General features: G+C 43.6%; 2 protein-coding genes across 5 annotated transcripts in view; both read left to right on the top strand.

Annotated features, from left to right (window-relative positions):
• Nucleotides 1–648, top strand: part of nmu (neuromedin U) — a 7957-nt gene extending 7309 nt beyond the window's left edge. For all 4 annotated transcript variants that reach the window (XM_027024445.2, XM_027024447.2, XM_027024446.2 and 1 more), the window contains 2 exons: nucleotides 237–287; nucleotides 438–648. In XM_027024445.2, coding sequence (XP_026880246.2) covers nucleotides 237–272 — 36 coding nt within the window. In that variant the 3' untranslated portion in view covers nucleotides 273–287; nucleotides 438–648. The remainder of the gene's footprint in view (nucleotides 1–236; nucleotides 288–437) is intronic.
• Nucleotides 649–3864: 3216 nt separating this feature from the next.
• The window catches only part of clocka (clock circadian regulator a), a 34812-nt gene continuing 23676 nt past the window's right edge, over nucleotides 3865–15000 (top strand). Inside the window, exon 1 of the mRNA XM_027024450.2 lies at nucleotides 3865–3977. The gene's annotated coding sequence lies outside the window, so the exon portion shown is untranslated. The remainder of the gene's footprint in view (nucleotides 3978–15000) is intronic.

Here is a 15000-nt window from a genome sequence, read left to right on the forward strand (position 1 = left end):
TTTTATCTATCTATCTATCTATCTATCTATCTATCTATCTATCTATCTATCTATCTATCTATCTATCTATCTATCTATCTATCTATCTATCTATCTATCTATCTATCTATCTATCTATCTATCTATCTATCTATGTCTTAAATTCAGAGTTTGAATTGTTTTTGGAAACTGCATGTTATAGTTTATCTTTTAAATGTTTGAGAAAAGCTGAAGCTACATATTACTTCTCTCTCCAGCCACGAAATGGAAGACGGTCATCAGAATATGTATAAAGAGCAAAAAAAAAGGTATTAAATTCCACCAAACAACCTCACAGTCAATAGTGTGTCTACAAACAACCAAGCACACAAACAAACAAACAGTGTTTCAATATTTACCCAAATGGAATCAGTATTTCTCACTGAGCTTAGCATTTGTGTTTCTGTATTCTTGTGTAGTCCTGGTGCTGTGGAGCTGTTTAGACCTGCTTAAGAACCAGAGACTCCTACACACCGCCACCATGTCTGGGTGTACCTGTTAACCACCCCTCTGTTGTGTATAGTGACGCTGAATGTAAATAGAGACTCCAAATCAAGTCTTTTTTGGCCCAAAGGTTTTGCTTGTGCAACCCTGCTGTGTCTTTTGAATTAAAAGCATTTATGAAATGTTCTCTCATTGTTCTAGTCTGATTTGAAATAACCAGCTACAAACCTCTCTGTGCTCTGAGTACATATTCATATTAAGGAAACAAGCTGATGGTCTTAAAACGCTACACTAAGACGTCTTTCTTTCTCTCTCACTCTCTCTGTCTTCCTCAAGATTCAAGATTCAGAGTGGCGTCATTGGCATGACTGTAATGAGAACAATATTGCCAAAGCATTTCAACAATTAAAAGAAAACTGGGGAAAGAAAAAGCCAATGAGAGCAGCAGTCATTTAAAAATGAGTGACAACAAATGCAAATAGAGATAATAACTAAATGTATACATATACTTTTGTATGGGCTTATTCATACAAACTTAAAAAAGAAAGATGACAGCAGTGAGTTTGACTGCAAATATTGCACACGGTGAGATACGTTTGAGGTGTGTAACCTTAGCCACCATCTCTCAGGCGATGACACTCCGACACACACTGTGCAGCGTTTGCATCTGTGTCTCCATCTCACAGAATAGTCGCTAGTTTTTCCAGTTCTGTGATTGTTTCATAACTTGGGATCAGCTTTTTAAATCTGTGAAATGTTCTCGTACAGCTATGACTTCTTGGCAGTGAAGGAGATAATGCACCTCTGTCTCCACCTCTTGGCTCTCGCAGTGAGGACACACTCTTCTCTCTCTGGGCAGCCAGGACTCTATAGCTACCTGTCTCTAGGGCCAGACTGTGGTCACTGAGCCAGAACTTGGTCAGGATCTGTCTCTGCTTTGGATCTCTGACACTCAGGAGACACAGCTACAGTTTGTCCTCTCTTTTTACTCTATGAAGGCATTTCAGTTTACTTCAGGTTTGGATTTATTTCTCCCAGTGTGCTAAATAACTGTTCTTACTGTTAGTGATGGGCTGGTTGGTGTGTTTTTATATGGTGCTGTTGGACATGCTGTTGTGGTGTGTGTTATGACCGGTTTGAAGAAGGGAGAGTCTCGGAACCAGTGGACTGAGTGGACTGGTTCTCAGCTCTGTAGTGCTCTAAATTGCAGCGTTTCTTCTCTCTCTCTCTCTCTCTCTCTCTCTCTCTCTCTCTCTCTCTCTCTCTCTCTCTCTCTCTCTCTCTCTCTCTCTCTCTCTCAGGAAGATAAATAAAAACCCTACCCATACTTCTGATTCGTACTCAGGTTTTTCAGAGAAGACAGTGCACGAGTTTCCATCTTCGTGTGTTGTTCGTATGCATGCCTACTCTTAAAATTCATTTGTAGTTTTTGTATCATGCAAATGGAGAAAACAAAAAGAACTGCCACAGTTCTTAAATCGCTCAGTGAGACTGCTCCGTAACCAGCTGCCTTTCTTCACTATACCGATGGTTCTAACAGACTCACGAAGTGGGGCATAACACACACCGCAGGATATACAACACACGTGCGTGTGGATGTGTGTGTTTGTGCTAGAAAGTGTTAAACTTTATGGGTAAACCATAATGAAAAGAGCTGTCCGTGAACTCTGGAGTGTAAGAGAAGGAGCAGAGTATAAAAGAAACGCTCTGACAGTAGCGGTGACTTTCCCAAAGCGCTTTCCCGCGTAGGTGCCTCGACACTTCGGTAACCCAACGAGCAGCGGGCAGAATAATGTAATAATCACAGTAATGTGACTCGAAACGCAAGGAGCACGGACTTTTCACTCGACTCACGAAACTCAAAATTACTATTACCATACGTCTATGGGCTCACTAACATAGATCATTTTTATGGGTCTATTTTAAGAATATGTGCCCAAGTAATATTATATATCCATGAAAAGGTTGGCGGTTAATAGATTCTAAATGGGTTGTGACATGCGAAGTTGACATTTTTATGAAGAACACACAATTACGGATGCCGGCTGATTATGCAATGCCGTCTCTATTAATACTAGGGCAAGATTTGCACAGTCAACGAGAGGACAGTCCGTTACGGTCCATCCGCCTCGGACCTGGGCCGCATGCCTACGGTGCAAGGGGATGTCTCCGGGAAGCCGTGCACCGCTCCGCTCACATTTACTAGTTCAAAAATTAATGTTCATTGTGCTGTATGCTGCAGATTGTTTGTGCATGTGTTCTGTTCTTTGAGTCATGTTCTCTTTTTATTAAGTTAGTGTTTTAAAAAATGTGTTACCCTTTTGTGTATGTCCTTCTGAATAACTTTTCCAGTTTTAAACATTAGCTTAATTTTATTTGGCTTTATTTGAAGTATAATTAAAAAAGCATTTATTTCCAAATAGTAACTTCGAGTTTTTTTCCCCCGCAGGCGCCATAATATAAAAGGGTGTTATAACCCTGTGTGGCCAGTAGATGTCACTAGGTCTCTGTGATAAAACTGCTTGCGTCCTCATATTAAGGGGCTCCCTGCAATACCAGCCACAACCACTTTTTTTGGATTTAGATAACACGCGTATAGCCTGCGACTGCGTCTGTTTAGTTGCCTTTCCTAAGGTTTTTTTTTTATATGTGAAAAGAACATATATACAATTATTTTACAACGGTTGTAAAACTAGATTTGATCTGAGTAGTCAATGAAATGTGTGCCTCTAGAATCCGATTGTTTTAACAAATTCAACACATGCCCCGCCTTTCAGAAAAAAAAGAAATACACACGCACAACGCGCTTATTGGTCGAGTCAAATGTCATTAACATCACCCCGCCCCAAATCATTTTGCGCGCCCAGTCACCACCAAGGTTGGTGGACTTGCATGTTTGACCTAATTGGCATTCAGCCAAACGACTGAGTGGCGTATGAGTGGCGTATGAGTGCCAAAGACTGGGAGCGCTTGTGCAACGCGGAGTGAACAGTCGCACGAAATAAAGCAGAAAGCTTGTATTGTTAACTGTTCGTCAGAGCTGTTTACGAAACAGGCTACTAAATAGATTACATTATGACTTTTTTTTTACAACATAAATGTGGGGCGATTTTAGTATTCGCGGTTGCAACTAACTTCCAGCAGCAACACGCATAAAAAGAAAACCCGATCGTTTTGCTGTTAAAAATCCATTTGTGGTTCATTATTACATATTTATTGCCATAGCAAAATATTAGTTTCTTTTTTTATTTGTCATTGGCTAATGAAAGCTTGTATGCGGTCAGCGACGCTGTGTTTGGAGGTCTGAATATCGTTTAGTATAATTTAATATAATTTAGTTTTGCGCAGCGCAGTGTTGCCAGATTGTGCGGGCTGCGGTCTCTGTCGCGCATGCGCGCGGGGAGCCCGAGGTAGGCCCTGCTGTTTTTCTAACTCCAGTACCTCCAGTATATCCAGCGCAGCCATCTCAACCAAAACAAGGAGCGAGAGATCCCCGCGGACGGCGAACACAGAGGGTAAGTGCCGCGCTTTGGGGTTTTTTCCTGCACGATCAGGATTTTTTTTGAAAGACGCCCAAGCACACGGGCGGCAGCGCTGTTTGTTTTAGTATGGAGGGAGGGAGAGAGAGAGAGAAAGAAAAAGCAACACGGCGCTGTTTTCAACCTCTTGCGTGCTGGTGAAGGATCCGGAGGCCTGCTGACCCACATTTCTCACCGTGCCTGCTGAGACCGGGGACTGTGCGGTGTTGCGCCGCCAAAGGTTTGCAGCGAGCGAGCGAACCGAACCGATTAAGAGCCCACACGACCGCCGGGTTTGGGCCAGATTGCATATGTAACGCTCCTGGTGTGTCTTTGTTGGTTCACGTTGTAAACTTTGCTGCTATATATAGCTATGGGAGCGCGCAGTGACCCCCGTGCAGACCGCCGAAGCGCGCATTAGGTTTCGCCTGCGCGTTTGTCCGCCTTGAGCTTCTAGGTCACGTTAAACGTTTGGTTGCGTACTCCGATGGCGCAGTGGGCTGCGAGTTTGTGCACAAGTCATTGGTATTCGTTTTTGATTTTCTTCGGTCGATGTTCATAGTGCGATCGAAAGCTTTCGTAAAGGGACTTTAGCACTCCCCGGGGGGCGCCGTGGTGGTGGTGGTGGTGGTGGTGGTGGGGTACAAACCCAATTTACCCCGACCATTTTTGCTTTGGTTCCGCCAGGGCAACCTGTAGAGGTTGGTTCAGAATCGGCCCAGATCTACCAGGCGGAGATGATAATCTATCTTAGCTACGTTTAGCTACGTTCGCAATTGGCTTTATCGTGTTGCTGAAAACTCCCGCAGCCCAGTGGGAAACGAGTCCGGTGTCCTCGTAGGAAGCGGTACGGCGCACACTTGGTCATTAGGATGGAGTATGTCACCATAACGTTTAGCGCTCATCTGGCATACCTTAAACAGCCTCTGAACATGAGCAACAGTCGTGACATCTCCCGCGCATCCAGGGGGAGAGATCACGGATATATTCATGCTTTTTAAAAATGCTTTAACTTTGTGCTGCTTTGCCATTGTGATTGGGCTCCCGCACATACCATAGCCATAAAATGCCCATCCAGTTGCTGTTATCGCTTGTTTATGTCCTATTTACGGCGTTTCACACGCATGCAACTGTGATTAATCGGACCGATTATCGAAGTTTATAGCTCTCGTTTCAGAGTTCAAGATTAACCATGCAAAGTAGACCTGAGGTCATTCTTCTGCGTCCGGTCTGCTCACCTGCTGGTGTTGAATGGCTTTCCTAAAGAAACTGAAAAGAGACTATGAACTCCACAGGCTTTTCTTCATACTAGCTTTAAAGGTTAGGATGTGTGTTGTGTGTCTGGAGGTGTTCCTCTGCTAGTCTGTTACTGTTCTCCTTGGGGCAGAGATCTTAACGGGACGTGACATCAGCCCTGTCGCGGTTCATAACACCCTCTGAAGTGATAAAGTCCTTCTTTTGCCTGATCGATTTCAGTCCACCTAATTTTTGATGTTGACTTTTGATGGCTCCCTCCAATTCTCTCACCACTTTTATGTGCCATGGGAGTGTCTGTATTTGTATGGGAAGCATCTTTTTTTTTTTTTTCTTTTTTTTTTACATTTGAAACAAATTCATATTGTTGTGTGTATTATGTCTGATGCTGAATTTAACTAAAAACACTCTGGCTTTGCTCTCTGTAAAGACAGTTGGCCTCCGTGGCTGTCTACGGGGCGAGCGTGTGGATGCTGATAGAGACGATCCTGTCGTACTCAATAAAAGGCTGTGTTTGAATAGGGCAAGGTCAAAGCGACTGCACTCTGAATGCACTAAATGAGCCGTCGGCAGCGTGCCAGTGTATGTGTGTGTGTGTGTGTGTGTGTGTGTATATGTATGTATGTATGTGGGTATGTGTGTAGGGTATGTGACCAAAGTGAAGGTGTTCGTTGAGCAAACGGCATCTTCAGTACTGAAGGGGCAGGAAGCAGGTCTGTTGTATGAGCAGTGCCAGAGCACACTCATGGCTCTCCCGCCATGGTTGCCTGTTATCAACATCCCAAAACTGCAAACCTCACACAATGGAAACATTAATGCGCATGTACAGTGGTGGGAGGGAGTTTATGAGGCACTTGCATGCATACATGACCTCTCTCTCACTCACACATACAAACAGTGGTTGTGTGCAGCACAAACAGATGATGTGTTGACTCCAGATGAGGCCAAATGAAGTCCGTGTGTCTAGAAAAGCGTTTTCCTCTGCCTCCATGTGCGTGTGTGTTCCACAGGGCACTCTGAGTCACACTGGGGAGGTTTTAACAACAAAATGCCATTAACTTGTAAAACTCCACTACTTATCAATGGCTTATAGGAGGGAGAGACTGATTGGTGAATAGAGTACTAGATCTAGAACAATATTTACTTTGGTGAAGAACCAACAAGGCTGCCCCTTTTACCCAGTTTAGTGTCAACAGTGTAATTCCCACAAAAGACCAGTCTGTGTTGTTAAATTGCTGGATTCTCGGAATATGTCACGGAAGTGCGTCATGGATAATCATGTTTGTGATCTCATGGTTTGATTTAGAACTGAAAAACTGAAACTGAAAAAACAGTTTTCTCAGCAGTCTCCACGGTGACTGGTGGCTGCTAGATGATGCTTCTGAGCCACGAGCCATAGCATCTCACTGGAGCCTGTTTCAGCAGCCGGTAATCTATTAACAGGCAGAGTGAGTGGAAGGTCTATAGCAGTGAAACAAAAATAATTATTAATTAGTCTAGGACATCAGATGCATAGAATGAAATGAAACCCTCTGGGCAAAGGGCCATCTGCAATATTGCGGATGAAAATAGTACTTGGAAGGGGAAATATTATAACATTATTATATTATTACAAATATTGTCTGTATCAGTAAAAAAATGTGAATTAATGGACATGGAGTTGAATTTTTAGTTTTCATTTCTTTCTTAGCAAAAGAAATTCCCCCCCATTCTGTTGTCACACATCTTTTTTATTTTCTGTTCTTTTATAGCTTTGACTCCAAGAAACTGTCCTGCAATACCTTGCAACCAGGGTATTAGTTCCTGTTTGAAATCCTTCAGGCTTGGGTATGTTTTTTTAAACGTGTGAGTGTGGACTTGGATGAACTGAATAACACTGGGGCTGGTTTCATAGATTACTCCTTGTCTGAAGTGAACTCCGAGTGCAATACTCATTTCATGTATTCCACTAAGAAACCCACGGTAGATAAACAGACCATGCAAAAAAAACCAAAAACCCTGCTAGTCAGTGAACTAGCCATGTACAGTTCAGATGGAATACCCTCGAAAATCAGTAAATATGCAGTGCAGAGAATGACGCTTCACACACAAACATTATCAAGGAAGTAAACCATGACCTGATCTGGATTTGATACTTAAGACCTCATTTATTCCTAAAGATAAAATTTTTTTACTCTGGTGACTATGTTGAGACTGAGATGTAATGTTACAGCATGCAGAAGGTTGATCCTCACATTGTTATTGTCTCGGACATAGTCTCATCTTTCTCTTTGCTGCACCTTGTGGTGATGCTCCTCTGAAGCGGCGTCGCCGTGTGCTTATTGGCTTTACGTACCTCGGGGAGGTTTCATTTGACCACCTGAACAGTTAGAGCCTGGTTCACTTTGAAGATCTGTTAAAGGGCCACTTTGGTGGACACACTTCTGGGTCTCATGGGTGCCCCTGAAAAGTCTGAACCTTCAAAGACAAACATCTCAAGCCTCCCACTAATAGTCAAATGGTACAGTGATCTTCTGAAATGTCACTCAATTCTGCTTAGTTCCATAAAGTTCACTGTACCCACATACTGGTTACTCTCCGCCATGCATCTATGTTCGTTCCATATAATTCACTATTGAATTAGAATGAGATGCTGAATAAGTAAATATATATTTTTGTAATTAATTTCCTTGACAACAATGTGAGAGGCACTCTGTACTATGTTCAAGGATAATAGTTTTGGTATGTTGGCACTACACAATGTAGCTACATGCAAACATTGTCAACTAATAACTATATCTGTGTATTAATGGTAATGTGAATGTCGGTAGTCTTTGCTATGATGTGTCCCTGTGTCATGCTAGTATTGGCAGTTGAGACAGACTACTCTGGGTAAGCAATTACCCTAGTCACTTTCTGTAAATGAGTGTTTTAGTGTTTATTGTAGAACAAAGTTTGGCTTTTTCTAAGTTGGCGGTTCAGGATAAACTGTATCTTTGTCTCCTGCCCTGTCTGCTAGTTTTCTCTGAACTCCGGTCTCCACATCTGGTTATCAGAGCCCTTCTCCCACAGCACTGCCAGCAGGGCAACAACGCCTGATTTCTTTCCATCCGCATCCTAAATTTCCTGCCTCCATTGGCAGATGAAACTGGAGTCAACAGAGGCCGTATTTCTAGTCTTCTGCCTGGGCGTCTTCAGAGGAAGACTGGAGATGAGTTGGCCCGGAACTCTGGGCTTCTCTGCGGGGGTGTGGGTCACTAGGACGAGCCCTTCTGCAGGCCTGCGGTCCTCTGCGTGTGTCCACCCGAGCCTGCCTGCATCCATCTGCTTCTCCACATACACCAGAGAGTCATTTTATGACCTGTGAACAATTCTTTTGAGTTTTTTGTTTTTGTTTTCTCTTTCGGGTGGAGATTTTGAAGCTACATCTACAGACTTAAGGGCAACTACTGTTTTTAAAGGTGGGTGTAAGGCTAGCTGGCGTCGCTGTCATTCACAGTACTGCAGTGTCAAGTTTGCATGTAGCCTACTCTCAGCGTTGGTTCTGTGTATGTATTCAGGTGGAACAAAAACCCACACAGGTTGGTTGCTTTTTAAAATGTTTTTTTTATTAAAGTCTGCGAGCCGCATCATTACTGACAGACTTTACCGGTAGAGAGAATTGCTAGGCCTCTCCCAGGTAGCGTTTCGGCTAAGTTAATTGTTCGATTGTTTGCTCGTGCGTGTGTGGAGCTGCTCAGAATGGGAAGAGTTCTGTTAAACTGCAGCCGTGTCCTTTAAGGGTTGAGCAATTTCAGTAGTATCTAAAATGGGTGGGAAATGACCGTTCAAAATGGTGCATCAGAGTTTAAAAACTGCATCATTTGATAATTCTATTTGCCTCTTTGGAAAGTCTTCAAAGTGAGACTTATTCTGTTTAATGCCATGTATAATGCCCATCAGGTGTCTGTTGTTTAGACTTTTAGCTTAGTTTAGTTCTGACGAGTTGATTATAAGAGATTTGCCCAAGGACTTGATATTTTTCTCTATTAATTTCATTTTCACTTAAAACATTGAAATGGGATCATGCTGGATCTGAGGAGTGCGTGTGTCGATACCCCTCAGCCTTCAGCCACGTCCGCGTCTTTGCTGACTCTGACTCACTGCCTTCCTGTCGATCTGTTCACATGATGCGCTCAGATGTCCTCTGTCTTCACTTACAGACGGTCTAAATGCACTTCCGTAATAACATCTCCGCTTTGCCTCTTTACTAAATTGCCTTATACCCAAACCACAGGTGTAATATTACATTTAAAAAAAAAATAACATTTTGTTGCGCTCCCTGTTAGTGGTCTGTGTGCTGAGACTGAAATCCAATGAGGGGAATTTATTTGCATCAAAAGGTTCAAATTTTATTTTTATTTTATTTACCTGAATGTGTCTTTTAATATGAGAGGATCAGATTTGCTCCTATCCCTTTGCCATCATTATTCATCTTATCCTGGTTGAGTGATGGAGGTTTTAGCCAATCAGGGTTTAATGATTTATGGTTGTGGTTCGTTCTTTATTTCCATGTATTTGAAGACGTGTGTGTGCGCGCGCGCATGCTAGGGCCATTATTTCAGTCATTTCATGCATGCTGTGAGTATCCCCTCCAGTTACACTCCATGTGTGCTATGTGGGTGTTTTTGGTGAATCATGGCACAAACTTCTAAGATAAATAATTTGGTGAAAGGTAAACCAGACCAATCTTTAAAATGTTAATCAAAGGTATGCCGTTGTGATTTTAATATATTGTATGGTATATCTATTGAAATTGGCATATGTCATTGGAATTATTGTTGTTTTTGCCTGTATCATTATGATATAGAAAACATACCATTTAATGTTTTGGTCAAATGTGAAAACGACACTTAATACCTGAGTGCAATTGCTGTGCCGAGGTCAAAAGCCATTTAATGCTAATTATTTAGTGCTGGACAGTGACATTACTAGCTGGAAGATAATATTTAAGTATGTTCAGTGGGCTTTAGATGTCCCTAATCACTGTCACATACCTGTAGTCAAATGCTTGTGACTTATGATTTCCAAGTTAGGAATGACCTTACAGAAGAAGATCATTCTGAAATTATCATCGGAAGGAAATTCTTTAACATATTGCTGTACATCCACCCAGTATATTCATAATGTGGACTTCACATGGCAAGCTTAGTCATATTTATTTGTCGTACGTTTGCTTGTTTGCACTTAATGAAGGTTCAGTTGAATTCATGCTGTCTTCTCAGAACAGCAGTTTGGCTTAAAGGCCATTGCTGTGTTGTGAAAATTCTCATCAATAAAGTTTTCTCAGCGGTGTCTGTGTGCCAGTGTGACCCAGGTGTTTTGGGCAGTGTCACTGGCTGGATCATGTCCCTTCACACTTATAGTTTCTTTGTTAGTCATGGGCTCCACCAAACGGTGATTTGCGTAGATCATTTGAGGTCTTTTAGAGTACAAATTGTTCCAAAAATATTCACATAGTGGCAATGAGAATTCAGCTTGTCCTTTAATATGGGATGCTTTTATTTTAGATCTAAAAATATGCCATATTAAAGCTGTGTGTGTGTGAGAAAGGTGCTCCAGTGTTCCTGAAACCAACCACAGTAGATCATGAGCCCAAAGCACACACGTGAGTGGACGTTCCCCGAAGAGCGTGCAAGATACTCCTGCAAACCGACTCTCTCACACACACGCACACACCTCATGTTATTGTTCTCTGTGCTGCTTCAGACTCAGAAGCCACTGAACGGTCTGATATCTTCAGCACATCTAGATCAGACCCCAAAATGTATTAATTTACTTCATGAAGCAACTTGCATACCAAGTAAGGCACAAATAAATTGATAATGAACAAGTCAGTAAATATCTGAGAGTTTGAGGGAGATTTCCACAGCAGCTGAGCCTCTGTAGCGCTTGCACAAACAAAGCGAGAGCATCTTGACTAGGAAGCCCGCGGTCTGGAAACGGACTATCAGCTAAACTGGTTCAGCTCAGGACTTCCTGATTCACGAACAGAGTTTGGCTTTGTTCAGCTTATTGGAGACAAGACCATCCTGCAAATGTTTTAAATAAAAGCTCATTTCCTCATGACGGACAGACCCGCCCAAACCTGGAAGGCATGCTCTCTGCACAGTATCCAGCAACGTGATCTGGTCTGGACAGAAATCCTTATCCATATGTGATACTGAAAGCATAGTGACTACTGAAAACATAGGTTCTCTAACCACACACCGCACAAATCCCAACAGGCTCCCAGAGGTTGAGAACACGTTTGCCAGTGAAACATGGAAGGCAGTAGAAGATTGCACAATAAGAAGCGCAAATGCACCATTTCAAATGACTGATGGCACTGGCCAAATGTATTCCCTGGAAATGGCGAAGCCGGCGCAAGGGTGACTCTGCTGGCGGGAACCGGGTGGACGGAAACTGGACCACTTATGCACGGTCATGCTCACTCCTCCTCTCCTGCGCCGTGCACCAGTAGGTCATTTTTCTACTCCCGTCTGTGATGAAAACAGGAGGACCTGTGGTTGTGCAAGTCCTAGACAGTGAGATCACTGGAAACAGTGTGTGGAGAAAGAATATCGGTGTGTGTGTGTGTGTGTGTGAGTGCAGTCATATGCGACGCCTTGAGCCTAATTCGACCCAAGGCCGACACACTGCTAGTAAAAGTGGCAAGTTCACAAACCAGCTAATCAACAACACTGTGCTTCCATTTCTCAACAGACCAATTAACAGTAAAGTCAGCCCTTGGACAGAATGATAATCTGAAGGCAGACTGCACTGGGCTTCCACGAGGTGTGCCAATCCCAGTCAGAGAAGCTGGCCCCACTGGTCAGACAGTGGAGGCAGAGAGATGTGTTTGAAAAGCTTACACACAGACAGCAATCTGTGGCCCGTCAGAACATGTTACGCTGTACTATTATAAGCTTAAACAATGAGTGGTTTAATTTATATATATATATATATATATATATATATCCCTCCCCAAAAAAAGATTCTCTGGCAGGAAAATGACATGATAGTCCAATCACACTGGGTCATGTCAAGCTTTGACTGCACTTCAGGTGAATCAGGACTCCAGTGGGTTGCCTGTTCTCAAGTGGATGTGTTGGGTGCCGAGCTACAGGGTTAGGAGTTGGTGGGTGGTGGTGTGAGTGAGCCATGGACAGATTCAGCAGCCTTAGACTGGTAAAGGAGCCTTGTTAGGGGCCCCGGCCTCACATACCTGCCCACACGTGCGCTTTCTGGAAATGGTTGTTTAAAAAACAATAAGACTTTGCTTTCATCAGCGCAAAGCCGGTAGTACAAGAACAATAACACAACTCTCTGTTAACACATCGGTGTAACTTTATTCACCTACCAGGGCTTGTCTGCTAGATGAATGTTTTTTGGCATGAAAACTAATGTCAGGTTTTTTCCCACATTAGTATAATTTCTCTATTTGACGGCTAGTGCGCTCCGTCTGTTGGCTAATGATTACTGCTTAGCAGGCTGGTGGGTCAAATGTTTCCAAAGCATGAGCACAGTGGCTGTCTGAGCTCCAGGACAATCCTCCACTGCCATTACCCCAGTTACTGTGCATTGTCTGTTCACCTATGAACACAAACTGTACAGATTTCCTGTTCGAGCCTCTGTGACATTCAAAATTCGTGTGTGTTTGCAGTGCATGATGACTATAGTATTTCATGATAAGTCTCATATTTTTACGTTGCCTTAGTTCCACACTATGAAATTCAATACGAAGATATACCTGGTTTGCAAATTTATTAGACCAAATACATTATATGTAATATGGCACCATTCAAAGTTGCATGTTACATTTTTTTCCCCTTTATTCATGTAATGCGTTGACACCTTTCATGTCAGCAGGCTTTTTTGAAGCCGTAAATGTCGACGCCGCTTTGCTTCGGAAGGCACTCGATCAGTGGAGGTTTCTTCCTCTCGTCCACCAGCTCACATTTCGCCACTACCAGTCGAGGAAAAGCCACTTAAATTGGAGAACTTTGTGCGCTTCAGTCCTGTGTGTGTGGGCGGATGCATTCCTTTTGAAAAACCACTTCAGAAAATAAATAAGTTGACTTCAAAGTATTGTTGAGTTGTTTCTGCAGATCCTTTCCTCAAAGTCGTCAGAGCACCACCACCGTGCATTACTAATTAGCAGTAGCTTAGTGGTTAAGGTACTTGATTTGTAAGCGGAAGGTTGCTGGTTCAAGCCCTACCGCTGCCGAGTTGCCACTGTTGGGCCCCCGAGCAAGACCCTTAACCCTCAATTGCTCCAGTTGTACTCTGTCAGAATTGTAAGCGTTTTTAGATAAGTGTCAGCTAAATGCCGTAAATGTAATCAGTCTGGAGGATGCAGTTGGCACTGAGGTGTGCAGGAGGGCTTTGCGGTAGTTGTGTTCTCCTGCTGGACTGGGCCTTCACGAGCCCTGCTTCTTCACCCAGAAGATACAAGCTTTAAGAACTAAAAACCAGATCATCACTAGAAGCGTCGTAGCGGAAGCAGCCTCCCACCCCCAGTGACCCCCAGTGACCACGTGCAGTCACCACGTTCACCTTCTGCTGTCTGCGGCCTTCACTTCGCCTGCCTTCTCTCTGCTCTTGTCTGTAATGCCCCAGCTGTGAGACCTCGGAGCGTGGACGCTTCTCTGAAGAGTCTGTTCTCTTCACTTGTGTGTGTGGAATCTCAATACTGTGGCCTTGGACCGACGGTCTTGGCATGGCTGCACTCTTCTGAGCTTTCAGGTTCGGAGGTTGTTTTTTTTTTCTTCCTTGCCCATTTCTGTCTTTGTCTCACTGAGTTTTTAAAAAGAAAAAACGGATTCAGAAATGCGAAATAAGGGGTCCAGTGGCTTAATGAGAAAGAAATCCCTCCCGTTTTGTGTGTCTGTCCCTCTGGAGCCGGTGTCTGCTGACCCACTTGGCCGAGGCACCAGGGTTTGGCTCTGAGCTGGCGCTTCTGGGAGGCTGGACTACAGGCGGTAGTAGCTCCTCTGTAGGGCTCGGTGCCAGCCGCGTGGTGAGAGCCTGCCAGTGGAAAGCAGGACCACTCAGATGTTTTCCTCTCCGTTCACTGCTGGAAGCTCCTTTCAGACAAAGGGAGCTTTTGTGAGCTCCAGGCACATACGTGTAGCCCAGAGAGCAGGTTCCAACTCGGGAGGTGGGGGGGGGGTGTTGACAGTGGTGGAGGTGGAGGCGGGTGGAGCGGGCGATGATGATGATGATGATGCTTGACTTTGCAGGGATGCACTCAGGTCTTTCTGATGATCAGAGCTGGTACATAACATAATGAAATGCAGTGAATGTGATGCAGGTTTAACAGAAATACAGTTACTGTCACTGAATATAAACCTCCTGTAGTGACTCCCCCCCGGCATCTTAGTTCTTTAATGTCACCCTCTCACATGCAGAGTTCAATAGAGTTGCTGGCAGTTTGCATTTTGCTGAATGAAATTCGCATTCTCCAGGCTCTGATGTAGCTTTAAGGGTGTGAGAGTATTTACAGCACTGGGTTCTCATTTGTTTAATGTAGCATTTTTCATAGTTTGCAGATAAACACGCTGACTGTTGTCTTTAATGTTTGCAAGAATAATTAGCATTCTATGGCATTTAACTGATGCTTTGAGGGTTAAGGGTCCAACAGTGGCAACTTGGCAGTGATTTGCGGAGTTGCCAAGCTTGAACTATTTCAAGTCGAGCTACCACTGCCCATATAATGAGATCCTCAGGAAACTTACGTTTACAGTCTTACCCTAATGCCTAGGCA

This window comes from Electrophorus electricus, chromosome 3 (genome assembly GCF_013358815.1).
Source record: "Electrophorus electricus isolate fEleEle1 chromosome 3, fEleEle1.pri, whole genome shotgun sequence".
NCBI classification, from domain to species: Eukaryota; Metazoa; Chordata; class Actinopteri; order Gymnotiformes; family Gymnotidae; genus Electrophorus; species Electrophorus electricus.